Source organism: Tetrao urogallus (assembly GCF_951394365.1).
Source record: "Tetrao urogallus genome assembly, chromosome: 20".
In the NCBI taxonomy this organism is placed as follows: domain Eukaryota; kingdom Metazoa; phylum Chordata; class Aves; order Galliformes; family Phasianidae; genus Tetrao; species Tetrao urogallus.
In genome coordinates, this window is record NC_136833.1 from 9,274,940 (window position 1) to 9,296,934 (window position 21,995).

A 21,995-nucleotide genomic window follows, 5' to 3' on the forward strand; every position below is an offset into this window, starting at 1 on the left:
CAAACTTACTGATTTTTTGTTTTCCTTTTTTTCTTTTACGGTAGCTTTATTCAGTAGAGAGTGGCAAGTTGCCTACAGAACAGAGATGAGCACAAACAAGTCACAGCACCAACTACATACAGCAACAAAAAACCAATGTTGACTTGTACGTAAATTGCACAGTAAAATGTAACAAACATAACCAACAGAAAATGAAATATATAAACTAAAGACTGATGATGGAGGTTTTATTCCACTTTTTTTTAATTAAATCTTGTTTACAAAGCACTAAATATAAAACAAGCAAATGTTGCGTTTCAATCATTTCTACTATTTCTGGCTAGATTAAAAGTCAAACCACATTAAAGTGTTCATGATATACAATATAGGGCATTAAGTTGTATATTCAGCTTTCAGATGCAATTCACCATTCCCAAATAATTTTAATAGTACAAATAACAAAGTGTTATACCTTTGAAATGCGCATTAACTTTTAAAATAAATTTAGAGTTTAAAATCTTCCCAACGTTTCTCTGTGTGTCCTTCAATTTGGTTAATCTGTGATTCATCACGGTTATTATGACTTTGATAACACTAACAATAAACACATTTCTGTGAAAAATGGAGGGAAAAAAAAAAAAAGCAGGTCTACATGATAGTCTAGATATTCATTTTGATTACGTTAATTTCAAGGCAAAGGGACCCACCACAAAGCATCACATTCTCCCGTATTTTACATCAGGATCTGAGCAAAACTACAGCACATCAGCCTTCTACTGCTGCCCTCCAAAGAGGAACATCCTGCTCTTGGAGCTCAACCCTCCATCTTCCATAAAGGCTGTCACAGTAAACTAGCATCACCAGCTGGTTGGAGCTCTATCAATAGAAAAGCTTACAGTGTTTGGTGGTTTGAGATCAAGCACACACCAAGAGTCCAAACATCTTTAGAGTATCAGAGGAGAAAAGAACTGGAAGAGAACTCCTGTAGCTTAAAAATGTGACAGAGTAAAAGCAAATGAGTGAAACTAACCAACTGATGAGTTCAAAATTATTCAAGACCTTTTAATATTTAATCAATGGTGCATTTACCAAATTTTTGACCTTGTATAATTTCCAGAAGGAAACAGTTAACTTCAAAAAGTCTTACCCATCTCTACTCATCACGCTACTTCATTCAAAGGAACTAAAATTTCCGTCTCTCTTTATTAAGAAAAATCATGTTGTTTGTGTGTTTAATTCCATATGTTTTTATGTTTTTAGGAGATAGTCAGCACCATTTCTTTGTACAAGAGACTATAATCCAGTTCATTCTTGAGCACATAACATTCCAGAACAAACATCACCTGAAAACGAGCAAGTGTGAACGTGATGCAGTTACTGCAGAACTAGCAGTGAGCTGTGTGTGTCCAGGTGAAAATGCTCACTAGGAATTTGCTCTGGTAAAAGCAGCACCTGCCAGTGCAGTCTGCAATATCCAATGAATACAGCATCTCTGTTTCTATAATGTTGCCACACTAATTAAAATTAGCTACAGACCTCTTACAGAGTAAGAATACCTGATGAGTATCACTGCTAAGCTAATTTGTTTTTTTCACTTGTTTGTTTGATTGATTTGGAGAAGACCAGCAATCATCTGGTTTCAGAAACAAATTATTTCTATTGAAACAATGCAAATACAGCATTCACTTACAAAAAACAGGTAGTACCTACTGCACAGAATTTTTTCTGACTGTTCATAATTAGTTCAAGGTTTTTTCTCCTGCGTCTGCTTCCACTTTCCACAACTATCTCCCACATGCAACAAAGGCTGGTAACTCCTTTGCATGCCTTCCTTCCAGACAAGGCTCAGAAAATCTGTTTTCCTTGTTGCACTTTACACCTGCTCCTCTAGAACACCTCAGGGCTCACAGCTCACGAACTGCTGCGCACAGCTCTTCTGTGACAGCATTCTCCTCCAGGACTGGAGACTATATTCCCTACCGGTCCCACAGGCAGCAGGAGCATTCCACAGGTTTCCTATGTTCAAGCATTGTTTATAAATGGAACCAGGAACACACAAAGGAATAGTCCCAGTTTGGCAATTTTCTTTTGCAAAGTTGATACGACAGCACAAAACAACCACAAGTCACAAACTCAATCTTTGTAATTCACATCATGAAGAGAACTCCACCAATTTATTTATCTTTGTCTCTTCCAGGTTCTCTTCCTCCTGTTTGCTTCTTTATTTATCAATACTGTGTATGTGAAAACATCTGGCCACCCCTTTAAGCAAAGCACAGCAGCCCTTTACGCACAACACACTCCAGGCATTTGGCAGGCAACCCTACGGTAACTCCAGGAGAACACGCTGCCCGTATCAGTAGGAAGGTATTTTACTTTATAGACCAAAATGTTCTCCAGTTATCATTCTACATTTTAAATATAACAATTTCCCTCCGCCTAATCATCCTCAAAGTACAAAGCACCTGCAGCATTCCAGTTACTAGGTTAATGTTATTTACCAAATCATATGCAAGTGGACACCCTTCCCAGTAAAAGTGAATGGCTTTGCTTACAGTTGTCCACAGCAGACTAGAGACTCCTGCTTTCAGATCTTAATCAAGAGACATGATACAGTGAGATCAGAATAAAGTCTGTATACTGTAATGTCTTGATTTCACCTGTAAAAGAGCTTACTGAAGGAACCGCACATAACTACAACTCTACCAAACACAGCCAAAACATTTTAGACATTTATTCTCTTCCACTATAATCAGCTACTAGTCATGCTTTCTAGAATTCAGGACTTCAGCTAGTTTTGTCTCACTGGAGCCCATACAACTTTGTTGCTTTTTGTTGTTGTTGTTTTTAAAATTTATTTATTCACAAGTATTTTATAATCTTTTTAGCCTGCTCTTCTATCAAAGGTGTAAAATGTGAGGTTGTGTCCACCTGTAAATATTATTCCCAGAGCAGTGATCTAGATAAGATATTTAATAGACAGTTTTGGAAAAATTTACTGCAGGGGTGAAATACCCTTGAAGAATTTGCTACTATTTTTATGCAGAGAACTTAAGATTAATAACTGCACAAGTAGCTATTATACTTGTGAAGCTGATCAAAGGTATGAAGTTAATAAATTAAATTTAAACAAGACCAATTAAATCAGAAATAAAAAGTGAACAAGTACAATGCTTTTATATTCAAAATGTAGTTTTGCATTCTGCTGCCAAGTAGCAGTGATTTTTTTTTGTTCCCTATTTCTGCCTTCCCTAGAGAGGGAGCTGTATGACAAATTGATGGAAGCGAATATCACCATTACCTCCATAGTTAGTTAATCTTTGGTCTCCCACTTGAGATGCTAAAACACTGAGATTATTAGGACTGAGTTCTTAGCTGTGACACAACTGCTTAAAAAAAGAAAATATTTTAGTCACCTCCTCACTGCCAGCTCAAGTCCTAAAGCAGCATCTCGTCTTCAAGCTCAGATCCCTGCTATTCACCAAACTTCTGACAGAAGTCTTTCAGTAATACCACTGTGCACCCGTTATCAGACCAAGCTGTCAGAACTGAAAAAACGAACCCCAAAGTTCAGGGGCAGGCACCCATTGCAGGCATACCTGGTACAAACAATGGCACACACTGCGAAGTTGTGGAGGGAATTCCGAAGAAGAATTAATGATTGCATGGAAAAATTTTTCTGTCATTTGCAAGAGACTCCGCTGGTTCTCTTCAAGGCTTTCTGTAGGCTCCAGCCTGAAACAGATCCATAAACGTAAGACTGAAAATCAAACAAATCACACTAGCTGTACTTGTACTTTGAGCAGTAACCTTCTTCCACAAGGTAAACAGAAATTTTTATAGGAACATTTACAGTCTTTCACCACCAATATTTTACATTGCACAAGTAGAAGGTCATTTAAAACTCAGTAATAGACAGCTAGGTTGGACTCTCTCTTCCATACAAAGACAAGCATTCATCACTTCCAGAGGTCTGCACTATCAGTTTGATGGTTTCTCTGAAAGCAGTTCCTGAATTAAGAGACAGATGTTTGAAAGCTAAACTATTAAAAAGGCGGCCTACTGTTTGGTAAGCTTTTTAAGAGAAGAATGATGAAAGTTTTCTAAGAATTAAAGTCAAAACAACTGACAACAGTTACTAAATCCAAGTCCTGAAGTGACACGAGAAATTAAAACAAAAAAACTGCACACAACACACATGCATTCCATCTTGCTTCTGTAACTAATTCAATGACCTAAACCAGATGCCTTCTGGTACTGCTGGAAAATGCCACATTATGCCTACACAAAAGTATGAAGTAGTATGAAATAGCAAGCAGATGAGGTTTGTAAGGGCTCTAAGCCCTCAGGGCTCAGAGGACATGCAGCAGAACTCATCTCACTGCACTGGACAGCTCTGTAAACTCTCCCTGGGTCTAAGAAATGTAGATACAATGAATGTACCTAGAGGAATGAGGAGCAGAAAGCATGAAAGTGTGAGAAAAATATCTGCAACAATGAAAAGGGAATCACGATGACTGGGAGACAAGTATATAAATAAACACATTTGTTCCCCCCCTTGAATCTCAAACCTTGTAGGATCCACCTCAAAGCTGACGTGCTGCCATTCAGAGGATGTGATCACTGTTCTTAATAAAGGTTCCAAAAGCTTCTGCAAATAAGTAGCACCATATACCTGTTGAAAAAAAGAACACCAAAACAGCATACGTGGGCAGGTTAAGATAGCAGTCCACAGGAACAGGACAAAACTGTGAATTATGACAACCTGAAAACACTTGATTTGTTTTGGCATTAGACAGACTCCTAAAAAACAGTTGTGGTCAACTTCTGCAAGTATTTTAACTACTTGGAGAAAATTATAGCTCACTTCAATAACTATAATAGATGAGAATCTTTCTTGAAGCACAGTGACTCAACACAGTACTCTGTACAGTACATCAAATTTTATACTGAAGTGAAAGCACAAACAAGAGCCTCGAATTCATCTCACCATCTTTAAATTGCCCATTAAGTAAAAGCTCATCATATTACTGAGGTGGACATAAGTTTTAAGAGACTTACAACTGAAGATTATGTAGGTCAGGATTTCAAAATAACTGAATTCTGTACAAGTATTTAGCTATTTTTACCAAGTCGGATCTTCTAAATATCTAGTAACGTTTGTCTTCAAGCCTACAAATCTTACATATGTTTTTATTAAACAATCAGTCAGATTTTTCCACAATACAGAGCACATAGACCAAGAAAAATGAAGCATTTTTTACTTTGGAAACTTTCAAAGGGACTAACTGCAGACTTAAGTCCAACCAGTTGAGCCAAACAGTCCTGGCAAAAGGTTAGTTCCAGAAGGATTGGTATTTTTTATCTACAAAATTACTTCTATCAACAAAAATTATTTCATCAAGCATTAAACACAAAACTCCCTAAATTTTCAAGAGATGTCAGTAAGATGCACAACTAATTTAAACCGAGCTTAAATCCTAACTTTCTAGTATTTCCATAAAATCCATTTTCTCAAATGCTTGACACCGCAGGTGGTTAGCTTTGTATTTTTGTATTACTAAACCCTTCCTGTTGTAGACGTGATTTGCAGCAGAAAGAAAGGTTAGACAACATACCTTAAAACAAAAAGTCATTATTTTACTAGCTAAGCTGTTTCCTCGGAAGAGTGTCTGCATGGAATCTGCTAGCTCAACCTCCTTTGAAAACATGTTCCAAAGTAGCTGGTAGAGCAAGTGCCGGGAATCAAAGAGTGTGACCAGAACACGAGCTAGCTCATCCTGAAAGAATCAAGGCAACATTCATCTGAGCACCCAGTTACAGCAATACACGAATGCTTTAAATTTGCTATTTGCATGGAAATATCCAGTTAAGCACAGACAACCCTTTCTTTAATCTTCCCTATGCTACTGTGTAAAAATCTCTTCCATTGTAACTCCTCATGCAATTTCAGAAGGTCCAGATAGATAAGCTGTATAACAAGGACCAATTAATCTTGCTAAAATCTCCACAGAGGAGCAAATAGAGTTTTGTTCTTCCGCATTATAGCACACAATCTGTAACAAGTAACATCAATGAAAACAAATACATAATAACTGCATATAAAATTACTTAGACATCAACTAAAATTCAAAATAAAACTCTGGTTTGTAATTAAGATCTCTTAAAACTGAATACATTTTTTCAGAATATACTCAGAAAAGCTAACTATTACAAAACAGAGGTCTAATCTCACTTTGGTGGGCCCTGTTACACTTCAAAAGTGTTTGCACTAATTATTTCAAGTCTTGTTATTTTCAAAAAATATAGGAAATAAAACACATGAATCAACTCACCCACTGAGAACAAGGCACCACGTTCGCTAAAGCCATAGCAATAGGGAGCTCTCCCTGATCACCCATCATCGTAACCAACTCCACCAGCCTCTCAAACCGATCTGCCAGCACTGTTTCTGCTAACGTATCAAATTCTGTTCCCTGCTGTAGAATTTTGGTGAGGACTTCCATAAACGTAGCTCTTGTCTGGAGGTCTTTATGATAGCCCAAGCCTCATTTAAAAAAAAAAAAAAAAAATAATAATAATAATAATCCAATAAAGTGACTAAAAAACATGTAAAAATAAATGGAATACATAATCACGGGGTTTTCTCCAACTACATTACCTATTGAATGCATAAGGCCACTGTCCACATTTGCATTGAGTAAGTTTGACATGGCGAGAACAGTGCAGTGCCGGAGCGAAGCCAGTCTTCGGGACATCCCACGTTTCCTGCCACCTGTTTGAGCACTTTCATCTTCAACTTCACTACAGTCATTCAGAAGGTTCATAAACAGTGTGAAATACCTAAAGGAAAAGAGAACGATTTGGATCATTGAAAGATTATATGAAGGCAACACTATGAAGATTTGCACACAAAAACAAATAAACCATAAGCCTTCAAAAAAGAATCCCATGCATGCTCCAAATAATCTTTTTTTGTAGTACTGTCTGAATTGTCTAAGAATATGTTGAAACAACAGGAAGGCAATGCCCAAGAAACACGTATACAAATTCCTCAGATCAAGTAACTGAATTTCACAGGTGCACCTTCACAGCCAAATGCAATTTCAAACCCAGTTAATCCCTCTCCCATGAGTTAAAGATATATCTATGTTAAGGGGAAACAAAACCAAACCTAATAATTGTTTTCTAAACAAACATGTTTCCATTAACATAGGAGACAGATGGGTAAAATGGTGAACGTATGAGGTAACTTTGGACAATTAAATTTATTCAGCTAGAAGAAAAAAACCATAGTTTGTAGTAAAAAAAATTATATGGTGCATGTACTTGGAGCCACTGTATAATAAAAATAGTTAGAAGTCACTATTTACTTAAGAAATAACTGAGATTTGGCTTCCATCAACTCAACACCATCTCCTTCTTCAGGCTGTAATGGAAGCCCAGCGAGAAGAGAGACCACTGCTTCCATACTTGCTTGGTCCAAATCTCTGGGAAAGAAAAAAAAAAAAAAAAAGCTGTGAATCATTTCAGATTTCAGCAGGATTGGTCTCTGCTCCCACCTGAAGATTTCTCTTCATGCACCAAGTCTTCCACTTATGCACCTAATTGTAGCTGAAAAGTCTACCAGAATAAGGTCCGCATTCTGTCCAGCAGGAAAACGCAACCACATAATGCAGAACAGGTTCAAGCAACACATTATTAAAGGGCAACAACTGAAAAGCAAGTATGTCACTAAAAACATTTAACACTAATTTTTTATGACTTTATAATGTATCATAGGACAAACTAACTTCATAAATTAAAACTAACAATCCTAATGCTAAATCAGAAATTGTATTAAGAAGAACTGAATAGAAATTGGAACACTTTGAAAGAGCCCTCAGGAGCCATGCCAGTGAATGTATGCATTAAATATTATCCTGTTGCTGCCCATCAAAAAATTAAGTTTCAGTTTTGGCATTTTCCTTAAAATTACAAGCACTAAAGAAATTCCACACGGTCCAGCTGATCCACGTATATCAAATGTCACCAAAAACACCATCAGCATTTCAGAATCAGCAAAACAGCATCCTTCCATACCTTGTCAAACACTTCACATCTTCATCTGTTGCTTGATTAGATGTTCCCATAACCCAGTCTGTCAAATACTCCACCATTTTGTTCCTGTAAAATATGCACATACAAAATTGCTAGCTTTTGGTTTTTAAACAACAATCTATTTCCTCAAGCACACTCACTACCGTTTACCTCCTCTGAATTATTACAAATTCCTATTTGAATCATCACACAGCAACATTTTAGTGGACCAACAAATACTCCATCCAGCATTACGTGCAGATTTCTTTTGTTTTTTTTTTAAACATACATTTAGCATCCCCAAAATCAAAACAAAAACTTAATGTAGCACCAGATTCTAAATTATTAATTTGAGGACAAGGACTGTTATGAAAAAGCGTTGGTTTTTTTACACAAACACACACGTAGCGGAACAGAATTACACTTGAACATGTTTACTCTTTCCTAAATACTTTACTTACCTAAATTTCATTTCTTGGCAGAATGAAAGGTCATCCCTCCGCTCCATCATTACTTCCACCAACTGACAGAGCTTAGTTTTTATTTGAATCGCATGTACCAAGTTCCCAAGCACACGCACATACCTGGGGACAAACAGCAAAAAGGTGAAGCAGATACTTCATGGTGCATAAAAAACGACCCACGCATCTCATACATCTTTTCAGCTTCATCTCAAAACCTACATGCAATGGACCTGCATAAAAGATCAGCAAGTGTTTGGGCTAATCTTTTTACCAAGTGAGGAAAACAACCTTTATATATCAGCTAAAGATGGGTATCAAATTTCTTCTGGTCAAAAAATTTCCTATCAGTACAAAACTGAACAGAAACCTGCCCATCAACTGACTGCCAACCACTGTCACAACTGCATATAAAAGAATGAAGGAATACTTCCAGAAAAGGAGGTGAGCTATAGAATGGTTGGTTCTGATAAACAAAAAAGTCACCTTCCATCAGTTCACTTAACACTACAGTATAACCAGTCTCCATGATTAGTGAACCTTTTAGGACCCTAAGAAAGGGGACCGCAGTCAACTTCCTTGATGGATGTAAGCAAAGGTATGAAATAAAAGAGTCTAATTTTCCTCTGTAAACACATTACTTTGTATGGGAAAGGCAAGAAGGTTTCTTACCTAACCAGGTTTAGCATCATTGTCTCAATACTAGCTTGTCCAAGATGTTCTGAGCTCCCTTCTGTATGATTGTCAAGCAAGTTCTTCATTATAGCAATGGTTTGTTCTACAAATTGTGTGTTGGTCTCAGTTAACAAAACCTACAGGAAGAAAGTTTCTGGTCTTAATTATGGACAGAAAAAAAAAGGGGGGCAGCTGTTTATCAAATATACTGCAGAATTTCAAAATCTAACAGACAGGCATTTTTCAATTATCACTTGAGCAAAAGAACGTTAACGTATGTCATTATTAAAACAGGTTAACACTAACCAATCTTAGAGATTCTGAGAACATTCTCACAGGTTCTGTTGTTTAAGAGTTTACTAAGAACTCAAAAATATTTTTAATAACTTTATGCTAAATACAACTTGGAATCAAATACAAAAATTACAGAGGCATGCTCTCAAACAGTCACAACATTAGCAGATCTTTTGTACAAACCACGAACTGACACCTCATTTCAATTACCAATGTGAAAGACAAGACTGATGCTTTTTATTAAGATACAAATGTGAAGGAAACACTTTACCTGTCCTTGAGAATCAAAAAACTTGCTGATGGTATTCTTCAATTTGTTAAATAGCATTGGATAAAGTGCTGGACTCAACTCCAAACCCACCAGATCTTTAATATTAGTCCGTATTTGCAGTCCCACCTTCTCATGGTTACAGACCATCAGAGTCAATAATCGATCTATGAATTTGCTAACAGGAGTCTCTGCATTTCCCTCAGTGGATACCATAGATATCATGGAGCCCTTACGCTCATTGATTGGGCCCATGGGTGGACTGTAGGTTGCTAATCCTGCATTGCTACGATGCTGCAGGCACACTCCTCCGAGGGCACAGAGGAATCCTGTCATGTTGATCCATTCCTGAAGAGAATCTGTGTCAGACAAGTCTATGGAGCCTCCCCCACTAACATGCGACATTCGCCTCTTCACAATTGTCTTATGAAGACTCTCAGTAACCTGAAAAAGAACAACTCGAGATGAAGTCTCTTCAATTAAGCAAAAATAACAGAGAGATCAGAATTTGAAAGCATTCCATATCGAATCCTGCCATTTAAAATTCCAGTCTCAACAGTTTTTTAAGATTTGCCTTTTGCAGTTTATTTTGGCCGTAAAAGAAATGTATCCAGGGGAACTATTTTTGAAGAAGTTGAAAAAACAAGGCTAAAAGTGGCCCAAAGCGGGTTGTAACTCCCTGCTGAATACCAGGATAGAGCATATTTAAGTGATGACTGCCAGCAGCTTTTTGTTTCCCTTTAAAAAAAAAACAAAACAACCTTTCAGTGGAAAGGACTGCACAATTTCTCTGGTAGTATTCCAGAGTATTCTTTTCACTTCATAAGTTTAGACTCCATCTGTCTTACAATTTAAGTAAAATTATTTCTCTCATCAGTGGGCACAGAGGACTGATTTCTGGAATACTGTCATGGAACTCACATCCTTCTAGAGAACTAGCTGCCTAAGTTAAAGATAAATTCCTTAAAATACATAAATTTAAATATTTACTTTGAATTTCTAAGTGTTGAACCTATGGAAAAATCATAGTCACCTGCCCATCTTCCATTTTGGTCTTCGGATAGTTAAGGATTAGTTTTGTAGCTTGTTCCCATTTTGCATGTGTATCCTCCCAAGCCTAAAATAAGACATATCAAGATTTAACTTCAAAATTACTTGAAACAACAGCCTTTTCTGTGTTCAAAAAAAACCAACCCATATCAACCAACAGCAACAAAAAAAACACAAAACCAACAGATATGTATATAAGTTTATTATAAAGTTTACCTCTGTGTTCCCTGCAGTTGGATGTTCAATACGTCTTAATAAAGCCATCACTCTTTTCTGAAGAGCTGCTCTCCCTACAAAGAACAGAATATTTATCAAACAGGTTTCTGAAAAGCGACCTGCATCAAATATGAGATCTTTGAAAGTAATTTTTAAATTAGCAAGAGGAACATAACCCCTTAAAGTGTTTCAAAAAAGGTTCTCCTGTCACACTTTCACATCATCACAGACACCCAAATTCCCATTTTGTTCCACCTATTTCAATGAAAGCAAGAGTTACACTTGAATCAAGAATCTTATTCAAAGAATTTCAATCCCAACAGCCTTATTACCCAGGGGCAAAGATATTTATCAGATTCATCATTCCTACCTGTTGACATCATATTGCTAACAGATGCAAACTCCATGAAAGTGTTGTAGTTTGGCAAAAAATTATGAACTGAAACTTCATCTACTCCACATCTGATATCTGCTTCCTCACAGAGGTGACGGAAACAGGACATTGCAACAAGGACTGCCTCAATATCCGGACTCCACAAAAACATGTATAAGGCGACTTCCAATTTTGTTTGGGCCTGGCGACAAATAGGTGTTCCACTGCATCCTGCTGTACTTTCCTTGGGAAACAAAATTCCAAATTTGGTAATATTGCTTAGGAGTATGACAGCTTTCCTATAATTTAACTTTATCCAAGATCCTTCTCAAATTTGCTTTTATTCCAGGAGAATGAACAGTCCTAACCGAGATCAGAACTCTATTGTACATGACACTGCATAAACAAAGTGGCAAGAAACAACCTTCATGACTACCTTCATGTACTTATGGAAGTCCCACTGATGCTAGAAAATTGTGTGCCAATAAACAATTTTTTTTGCTCATAGAAGATATTCAAAATATCATTTCACTTTTTCCTGCAGCTAAAGAGTAGATCAGAAAACCTTGTCTGTCCAATGGCATACCTTACTGAAATGTTTGATATTTTGATTTTTTGCAGTACATTTCAACTGCACGCAATAGTTCAAAAGGTGAGATTTCAGGTTTATGTTACTCACCATGGAAGAATTTCCTTTCCCTTTCCTGAGGGTGGCTCCAGGAGCACAGCGCATCATCTCTTCATGGTCAAGGGACATCTGACTGGTTCCACCTCCAGAGACATCATACAGGAAGAGGAAGTGACAGGAAGTTCTGTCTGATTGCTACGAAGAAAAGAAAGAAAAATAATAAACCACCTTATCTTTTAAAACAATATGATTCAGGACATGGCACTACCTTATCAAGGGGAAAAGCTCCTCAGAATTTACAATGTATCTTTCACACTGGTGCTCTAAGAGGGCCTCATAAATACACCCACATGAACAGTATCTTAGAATGATGCTTTCCCTTAAGAAAACGAAGTATTTTGAGAACCATCTTCAAAATGCATCACCTTGAAGCAAGCACACTATGCCTTCTCCTCCCTTCCTTGGGCCTGCCCCTGAAATCCCAATAGGTTTCTTGGTTTTACTACACAGAACACATACCAACATAATTATAGTTTAAATGTAATTCAGTCTAAAGAAGCCAAGCTCAGCAGCACTATAATTCTCTATACACTTGATATTTTAACATAAAAAGTAAAAACCAAGAGCATGAAGCAGAGCTCTGGAAACAATTATTATCTTTTTCTTATCCTGATATTAATAATCATCCTCTGAGCATTACGAAGGAAGAGATTTCTAACAACTAAGTTCTTCTCTACTGAAAGCAGGATTACAATCTTAAGCAACTCTGTGTCTCAAGGACAGCTGATTCCTACTTCAAGGCAAAATACAAACGTCTTCCCAAATTCATAAAAAGCCAGAATGCCCATAGTCCTGAGCTGCAGTATGAGATATTTTACAAATGTACATTATGTTGAAGATAAAGAAAAAAGCCTACCACTCAGCATCAAAACAAACTCAAAGTCTCCATCAGTAACAGCTACCAATGTTGAAAAGAGAAAGAAGATCATTTAAAGATAAAAATGCTCTTGGTACAATGGACATTTAAGCATGTCACATATCACACATGACATCTTCTCATGTTAATATATCTACTTCCAAGCCAGACAGAAAAAAACAAACTCTTTATTTTCAGTAATAGGCCTTCAATTAAAAAAGTCTGGTTTTAATTCTAGCAGGTACAGAGTTCAAAGTGTGTTCAGCTCGGAAGAAGTCTCTTAGTATTTGAAAGAAGCAAGTGAGTTCTAGGACAAGGCTGAACACAAGCTCAATGAAGTGCATTTTCTCATAACCATCCTCCCCTCTCTCTCCTCTTGCAGACCATTTCCCCTGTATTAGGGAAATAAGTGCAAGGCATCACCTCCTCAGAAATAACTGAGGTTTTGGAAAACCATTTTCAGGGAAAGTAAAACAATCCATGTAGCTGAATCCTCACCCTAACTTCAGCTAAGGGTTCTAATCACAGATGCCTCACAGCATTGTCTCACAGATGACAGAAGACAAAGCATTTTTCTCTTGGTGGAAATCAGAAAACAGAAAGTGCAAGTGTAGCCACTAACACTCCTCCAATCATAAAAATAACCTAACAAAGGGAGTGACAAAACGGATATTTACGTACTTTATTTTTTAGAAGAAATTTATTCCTACAGATGAGAATCTCTCGCAGCCACTTGAGGATTTCTGTACTGCTGAGCATCTGATGACTGGTTAATTTCTTGCAGATATAAAAAAGCATTTGTGAACTGCAGCAAAATGAAATGAAGCATTAACTTTATCATCTAACAACAAAATATTTGAAAAAGTTATCGCTACATTTTACATAGAAGTAGACGACTGGCATGAATGTCCTACAGATGTGCTAACACCTTCTTTTAACCTGTATAATAGATATGATATAGGTGTGTACTTCAAATGACATAATCCCCTCTGACCCTTCCCACCACCCAAATGGCCTCAGCAGTTCCCTAGAGGAAGTTAAGCAATCTGGGTACTTGCTAGAAGTCCACACTCCAGGGCCGTCGATTCAGAAGTCCTCCATTTATCCACAGAACAGATACAGCACAGACAGTGGCAGTACAAGTTTACCTACACTGCTCTGATAACGTGTCTCAACTCTGTTCTGGAAGGAACACATCTAGGGATGTTCCTCCTTCATATCCATTCAGGCCTCACACTCTCTGTTAAAACTGCCAAAGGGTCCAAATTAGTGTCAATTTTAAAGGGTTTCTCCCCCAGCCCAAACAGACCACAGATTCATTTCTACTACTAAATTACAGTAATGAGTTTGTTATCGCCCAGCTAGGTAGGACTCAGCCCCAGAACTATCCCATAATAAGCCCTTAGAGCCACCTCTAGCAGTCATGCAGGCCCATTTGTTGATGCTAGTGAAAGTGTACCACCTAGACTTCAGGCTTCCTTCCAAAACAACCTCCTGTACCAAACTGGAAGAGATCACCAAATTCTCTTCTGAGAAGAGAATGAGCTGAGTTGGCCAGCTCACGCAGTTCTTAGAATTCTGAGTTTACAGGCTCCTTAGTTTTTGGTTCAGCTCTTTTTTAACTGACTTTTTTGCAACTTTGTTTACCTTAGTATTCTCCAATAAATCAACTGCAACAGCTGCTGTGAAGTTATAAAAAGCAAGACAATTTACCAATAAAAATTCTTTAAACACACAAGAAAGACAAATGGAAACCACAGGTCAGGGTCAACTACTACTTTCTTTAGCTGAGGATTTCAAAGTCAAGATCAGTAAATCCACACTTCTAGAATTGCTTAGCATTATCCTCCCTCAGTCCACACAAATACAACAGAATTCAAACAACAAACACTTGCATGCAGGGATAAAGCCTTTAACTTTTTCTATCAACAATCATTGCTACTCCTCAACAGCACGCTGAAGAGAATTGTTAAGAAAGCCTGCAAAACACTTGTGGATATTTTTGTTAGAATTCAAATTGCATAAGGCAGCTTTGTCAGGAGAAAAATGCTTTAACAGAGTGCCAATTCACGCTGATGTTACACAGCTTTCTGAACTATTCACAGCTATTGCAAAAAAGAAGAGAAATCAAAACCCATTCCTCTTACTTACAAAAGTTAACTTACCTAATTTCCCAGAATGTTTCTATAGGTGCATCAGGATTCCATAAGTCAATGCTGTCTAACTGGTGAAGAACTAGCAAGGCCTAAATTCAAAACAAAACAGCATCTCACTTCAGATAAGTTTGTATTTTAACATTTACTGCAGACATTTGTTCAAGCAGTCCTATGTATATAAGCCTCTAATGGTGACTACAAGATTTCTTTAGTTAAAGCTCTTCTCCAAGGCCAGGAAAATACTTTCCTCTTTGTAACCATTCCCTGCACAACCAAAGGCTTTGATAGACAATGGTCAGAATCTATTGCTAAGTGCTTATTTGTGAACAATCACCAAAACTGAGACAAGCACCTACGAGCCCAATCGGGCTGTGCAGAGCGCAACAGAGGAGCAGAGGAACTGTCAAACTCTGTTTGATCGATGCCAGGGCAGAACAAAATGTCTTAGGAGATGTAAGGCAGCCACCGACTGGCAACCCGAATGGCTGTGTTTTGAAACTTCCCCTCTAGGTCTCTCCTGTAAAACTTTTAATGCAGGAGACATTTAGCAAAAGACCAATAGAGACACATCTCTAAAACAACTTCATAGCTGATCAATACCTACCAGGGCTTCTAGAAAAGCCCCAGTTTGTCCAGCACAGCCTGTACGAACCATCTGGCATAGAGAACATTCACCTCTTACCTCCATGGCTTCTTGTGCTATATCTGGCATACTGGACTGTGGAACGAGTTGTACAAGGCCTGTAATTAATTCAGCAGTGCTGCCTTGTGTCTCAGGCCCTTGCTTCCTTGGATTCTAAATAGCGAAAATGAAAGCAAGTTTAAGAAGCAAAGCTTGTCAATGACTGACCATGCTACTGACTGATAAACAGTAATTTTTGTAACTAAACTAGAGGATTTCCACATCTTTAATAGCGCAGCAGCCATGACACCCCATATTATATCTCTGACATAATAGAAATCTATTTAAATTAAACAACAAACAGACCAGACAGAAGGAAAATGCTTAGCGCACTGGTTAGATGCTCATACTACCCTACTTTTGGCAGCACTGCATTCCCACGCCCTCCACGTGCAGACATTTGATCAATACTCAGTTTACTTCTGATATTTCAGATTTGATGTACAAGATTTAGTCACAGAGTAATACTGTAAAGAACAGAACATTCATTCTGACATGAATCCACAAGAAAGCACTTTCAAACATAAGGCTTATTAAGTTACGGTTCTCTTTCACATCAGAGTGAATCTTTAGTAATTTTACATATCTATTTTAAAGAATGCTTGCCCTAATTCTTCTTTTACTCAACACCACGAACAACAGTAACTGAAAGCTGTAAGGAACTAAGAAAGAACTAAGAAAGCATCCATTTTTCTGGTCACTGAAACAAGGACTGTAATCCCTTCTTTCTCCCTTCAGTTACACAGCTGTATGTTCCCTTTCATTGTGTTCCCCTCTGGTTCTGTAAGATGCTTCATTTTTCTTGTTGTCTTTTTGTTTTGACAGTTCAGATGAAAAGAATGAGCAGGGAAGTATCCTAGATGTCATGGGTATATTTCTAATTTTTATTCATTTAGGAACTTCAAAATGAAATTCTACTATTTGAATGAAATATTCAATATACTTACACACAGCAAAAGCTTTGGATCAGCATGGATCAGTTTTACCAAGGATAAGAGCAGGAACTTGTAGCTTTTGGTTTCCAAGTCAGTAGGCTTTTCTTTAAACTTAAGGCTTGTCATTTTCTCTTTAAACGTAAGACTCTGACAGGAGGAAAAAGCAGTTATAGCCAGCAAGGAACTATACGTAGAAGTTGCAACTAAACTTATGAAGCATTATTGTTTACATTATCTATGACTCATGAAACAGCTAAAAAGTACATTCAATTCACTCAAGTACAGTTGCATGGACTTCTGCTTAAAAATTCCCCGTTAAATATGCATATGCTATCACTATTACATCTGTAAAGTTTACTTAATAAATACTTTAGTGAGCTGCAGGTGGACATGAGGAAAGCTCAGGATAAGACAAACTATACAAATGAAACATGTAGAAGAAATAATAAAAATTTAGAGCTATTTCAGCTGTTCTGAGAGGAAAAAAAGATCACAAATAAACCTGAATACATGAGAGGGTAGGGAATTTTTATTTTCCAAAGGCAACACACACTATTTTCTGTCATAGTTACAGTCTGGATTAAGGCATTTTCATCTATGTGACATCTGAAAAGAGAGTGCCTTTCAGTTCTCAAAGCACATAGTGCATCTTTTCATTAAAAAATGCTAGTTCCATTTGAAAAACCAGGAATTGTCCCTGCACCACTCAACACCCTCATCTGAAATGGAGGGCACTATAAAGTTTGTATCAGCAACTCATAAGGAATTCTGACTCGACTCCACTGTGAATGGCAGCACGTTCCAGCACTGCCATTCACAACAGAACCCAGCATGACCAATGCACCTCACTAACAGTCACACAGTGCTGGCTGTGCAGTCAGTGCGTAGGGATGTCACTCAACATAAGGATTTCCGAAACTGAGAACATGCTTCGACCCCACAGCACGCACAACACTTCAGAGTGAACAATCTTGTTGCACAGCAAACTACTGCAGCATCTTCACCTTAACAAATATAATCTGGACAAATGCTGGTGTCTGTGAAAAACACTCATTTATCTCTCTATGTGTATTAAAAAAAATACGAGATATACTGCATGTACTGGACCCCAGGATGCTCAAACATGGATTTTTATCTGTCTCCAGTAAACATACAGAATTTATATTTTCATTAATTGTAAACTCCATCACCAGGGACTAAGCTAATATTTTTGCCTACTGCTACCAAAATAGTCGAGAGTAAACTGCACAAAAAAAGACTGTGGATATTCAGCACAGGACAGAACACTTTAGAAACTCAGCTTTTCAATTATCTAATTTATTATTTGATAAAATCTCAAACAGTAACAAGCTTAGTGAAGACAAAAAACAAGTTTTAATTTTGAACGTAAAATAAACCAGCTCAAAATCATCCTCAAGTGAAGTAAAGTATATACACAATATTGTAAAATGCAATTCTTCCAGAAATGCTCAAAGCTCACACCACTTTGCTGGCCAGTGAATATATATGAAAATAGAATAAAATCTACCACACAAAGTATCTGATTAAGAAATTGATACTATGTTAGTAGAGCTAACTCATGCTGTGCAAAATCTTAGTTTGCTGCAGTAAGGGAGAACAGACACTTGGCAAAAGAAGCTGATCAGCTTCTATGAAGTGTTTATTTACTTCACACTGTCAAAGCTAAAGGCAGGGACACGACTGCTGTCTGCACAGGCATCAGGGGGATAAACACCAGTTTGAAGCTAGCAGACAACAGTGAACAAGAACACATGGGGATAAAGTTACACATAAATAAGTTTAGGCTGGAAATTAGAAAACAGTTCTAACAACAGAGCTGGGAGATTCTGGAAGAGTGTTGTGATGGAAATGTAGAGGGCAGAAAGAACAGAACAGATCCAACAAAAAGCCTTTACCAATGCAACAAGTTTGTATAAGGGATGACATTGCAACTGCCAGACCAGCAGAAGCAGTCTCCTCCAGTTCTGTGCTCCACGCAAAGCCACCTTTTGTGTCCGAGTGAAGTGATGTGACTGCAGCAGTAACTATGCACAGAAAAGTCAGGGCAACGAAAGGCTTTTCTGCGGTAGTTACGATGGGTCATACTTACAGCAACAGAGGCCCACTGCCATGCAAAACAGTGACTGGTTGGCATCTGACCATGAGCGACAGCAGCCAATAAGAATAGAAAATAAGAAGCAGAAGACAAAGCACCACCAATCAATGTCAGAGTTGACACTACAACACCCCTGCTATTTTCTCAACAGATGAACATACACATGTAAAAAGCAAGTTAAACAAGTTATAGCTTTCAACTAAAGGCATTTTGACTGTTTTCCTTTCATATCACAAGCCCAACGGTAGTATTTTCATGCATAATTTTAGCTCTTCTAAAAACAAACATCCAACACACTGTGACAATACAGAACATCAGTGAGCTAACGTGACACATCCAGAGTCCTACACAGAAAGATCAGAAGGAAATGCGGTTGCGTGTGAACTTACTGAATAAATCTGGACGAACCACAAATCTGAATTTACTCAAGATTTCTAAGACAACCGAGAATACTGACTTCATTTCACAATGTTGAAAGATCTTTATCATTGATGCTGTCACCAAGACCAGTCAACTTGCTATCAGAAAGCAAGCAAGACAAATAAAAGGAGGTAATAGTGTAATAATCGTGCTAATCATGGTAAAAGCATTCCGGTTTTCAGAAATTAACCTCACATACAGAATGCTTCCATTTTTCAGATTAAACAGAACTGGATATATTATCTAGCTATTCACACAGCAAGAACACGTAAAATGAATGGTTAGCCACGGAGGACAGTTACTTCTATGTTGCCAGTTTAAAAGCAGCACGAAACAAAACCTGGAGAAGCATGTGTCACTACAGCATAGGAACAGCTAGTCAATACACCATGACCTGGAAAGTTTACAGAGCATGTATGGCTCTCTGTTGCTTTTTGGATTGTAATGTTCTTCCCCCCTCTACTTTCCAGTCTAAAGTTAATGAATAAAAAGCCAACATGGAATGGAGAGATGGGAAAAGCGATAGGTTTGTGTTTCACCAACTTGTTGACGAGTCTTACCGGAGTCATGCGAATTGCTGGATGTGCCCCACAGCCCTGAATAGCTTTGTGAAGTGTCTCACTAAACATGCTGCGAAGCTCCACGGAATGGCAGTACACAGCATCGATCCTGGGCCACCAGTCCAATGCAGACTAGGAGGAAAATGCAGAAGTGCTCAGCAGGTGTGCCATAACATGACTTATGTCATGGTTTACATATGATTCTGGGATTTATTCCACAATTCTTAGACCTCTAAAATGTTTAATATAACAAATGAGTGTTTTGCACACTATTACAGATCTTTCATTTCAGTCTTAAATGAATTGTAACTGAAGCAACAACTCGAAGTTAGCTGCTTACTACTGAACAAACAAACTGAAAATCTGGGAAACCAGAGTGGATTTCAGGATACAGAGAGCTTAATAATACTATAAACACTCAACATGTGCTCAACTCATTCTGATACACTACGCAAAGTAGAAAAGCGATGCCCTAAGCACTTGATAATATCTAAAAAGCTGTATTATTCAACATATTAATCGTAAGTAAAACAGCATTAATTTAAAAGTGTACAAATACCATAGCAATATAATTTATTTAAAATTACTTCCTTATGTTTCCTCTGGATACACCACATCCACTGTAGCACATTCTTCTCTAGTTCTCAAAATGCCTAATAATTTTTTTAAACAGTGCTCTCATTATCATGCTGGGACAAACGAACTGGAGTGACACCATGTCGTCAGTAGGGCGGCTGCTCAGCACTGACTGGTTCCATTTTCACACTGACCAGGAAAACCTCTCAAATGGAGAACCCAACCAGCAGACAGTGTGAAATAACATTTGCACACGCTTGGCTATTAACAAGCAACTCCTGCGGCACGGATTTAAGTTGAAGCAGCTATGGATCTGAACAGAAGCCACAGATAGCTGGGCTGATTAAATATTTTCAGAACTTACATTTGTGATTATTCGGTGGAGTGAATTTACTAGTACATAATGAAATGTTGATGGGGAACTCTGTGCCAAGCAGATCTGCAATGAAAATAATACATAAAAGCCACATTTTTTCTCTGATACCTTTCATTCCACACTGAATAACATACTGGAGCCTTTTAATTAAATTGACAAAATTGTCAAATGTAAAGACATGAGAATAAGGAACTCTAACAGGCTAAGAAAAGACTTATAAAAACACAAAGTAATGTATCACTAAGGGACACTTACACAGCTGAAATTATTTACCAACTCCCAGCTGCTGTTGGCACATCTTTGATAATTTACAAGTCACTGACAGTATGCAGAATGACTTACCAGAACGTTGTGCTCTCACCTTAAAGTGTTGGTTATTATGCGGGTTTATGCGGAAGCATGAAACTAAGCAGTCAATCATAAGGTCTACATCTGCATTCTGATTGCTTCTTGAAAAAGGTTTGCTCGGATTAAACAGCAAATTCTATATACATTTTTTTTTGTTAAAGAAAGAAGAAAAAAAGAGAGACACCAAGATTATTTTTGTCTATTTTCAATACATCACATGGGGGGAAAAAAAGGAGCATGTATTCTACTCTAAAAATTTCAAACAGTATCTACTGCTGTGACATGGCACCTTGGGGAAGCACTGAAGTAGTCAGTAAATTACCCAGGTGTCATGGCTTCACCCGTGAGGCACTAAATGAAGAAAAGAATGCAAAACTTCAGGAGGAAGAAAGCAGGGCATTAACAAAATAAAAAAAAAGGAGTGAAATTAAGAATTGCAACAACTCAATCAAATGCTGCAATTTAAAAAAAGAAAAAAAAAAAACATTCCATTAAAGAACACCATGGCATTCATTTAAGGGGAAGTTTGAAGATTTAAAATTCAAATTTCTTCATTGCAATTAGGAAACATAGTTTTACCTTAAGATCTACTACCATGGACTGCACTAGTAGGAAAATGACAGAATTATCCTCCCAGTTGATATAGGTAGATGCTTTGCACAGTTTAACACAAGCAATAGCAGCACTTTCAGTCAGCTGTCTGCTCCCACTGTGGCCTGCAAGTGCTTTCCTGAGATTGTCCAGGAACAGTTTCTGCAGAATTCAAGTGGGTAACAGTTATCATCAGAGCTTTGGTAATCTGTGATCAGAGTTTTCAGAAACTTAAGTATTAAACCATATAATGTTGCATTTCCTGAATAGAAGTCACAAATACCGGGGCTGCAAAA

The 21,995-nt window shown here is 37.6% G+C and overlaps 1 protein-coding gene across 3 annotated transcripts in view; it reads right to left on the reverse strand.

Moving 5' to 3' along the window:
- The window catches only part of NF1 (neurofibromin 1), a gene marked incomplete at both ends in the record, with an annotated part of 75,522 nt that overhangs the window by 39,482 nt on the left and 14,045 nt on the right, over positions 1 to 21,995 (reverse strand). Inside the window, 24 exons of one of the 3 annotated variants that reach the window (XM_079544991.1) lie at positions 10 to 72; positions 3,579 to 3,714; positions 4,551 to 4,654; positions 5,598 to 5,759; positions 6,315 to 6,526; positions 6,641 to 6,822; positions 7,353 to 7,469; positions 8,062 to 8,145; positions 8,520 to 8,642; positions 9,192 to 9,331; positions 9,760 to 10,200; positions 10,790 to 10,873; positions 11,023 to 11,096; positions 11,393 to 11,639; positions 12,075 to 12,218; positions 13,621 to 13,744; positions 15,105 to 15,184; positions 15,778 to 15,891; positions 16,725 to 16,859; positions 18,823 to 18,867; positions 19,809 to 19,940; positions 20,749 to 20,823; positions 21,122 to 21,244; positions 21,688 to 21,861. In XM_079544991.1, the coding sequence (XP_079401117.1) occupies positions 10 to 72; positions 3,579 to 3,714; positions 4,551 to 4,654; positions 5,598 to 5,759; positions 6,315 to 6,526; positions 6,641 to 6,822; positions 7,353 to 7,469; positions 8,062 to 8,145; positions 8,520 to 8,642; positions 9,192 to 9,331; positions 9,760 to 10,200; positions 10,790 to 10,873; positions 11,023 to 11,096; positions 11,393 to 11,639; positions 12,075 to 12,218; positions 13,621 to 13,744; positions 15,105 to 15,184; positions 15,778 to 15,891; positions 16,725 to 16,859; positions 18,823 to 18,867; positions 19,809 to 19,940; positions 20,749 to 20,823; positions 21,122 to 21,244; positions 21,688 to 21,861 (3,315 nt within the window). The remainder of the gene's footprint in view (positions 1 to 9; positions 73 to 3,578; positions 3,715 to 4,550; positions 4,655 to 5,597; positions 5,760 to 6,314; positions 6,527 to 6,640; positions 6,823 to 7,352; positions 7,470 to 8,061; positions 8,146 to 8,519; positions 8,643 to 9,191; positions 9,332 to 9,759; positions 10,201 to 10,789; positions 10,874 to 11,022; positions 11,097 to 11,392; positions 11,640 to 12,074; positions 12,219 to 13,620; positions 13,745 to 15,104; positions 15,185 to 15,777; positions 15,892 to 16,724; positions 16,860 to 18,822; positions 18,868 to 19,808; positions 19,941 to 20,748; positions 20,824 to 21,121; positions 21,245 to 21,687; positions 21,862 to 21,995) is intronic. The other 2 variants (XM_079544992.1, XM_079544993.1) reach the window with 2 other exon arrangements.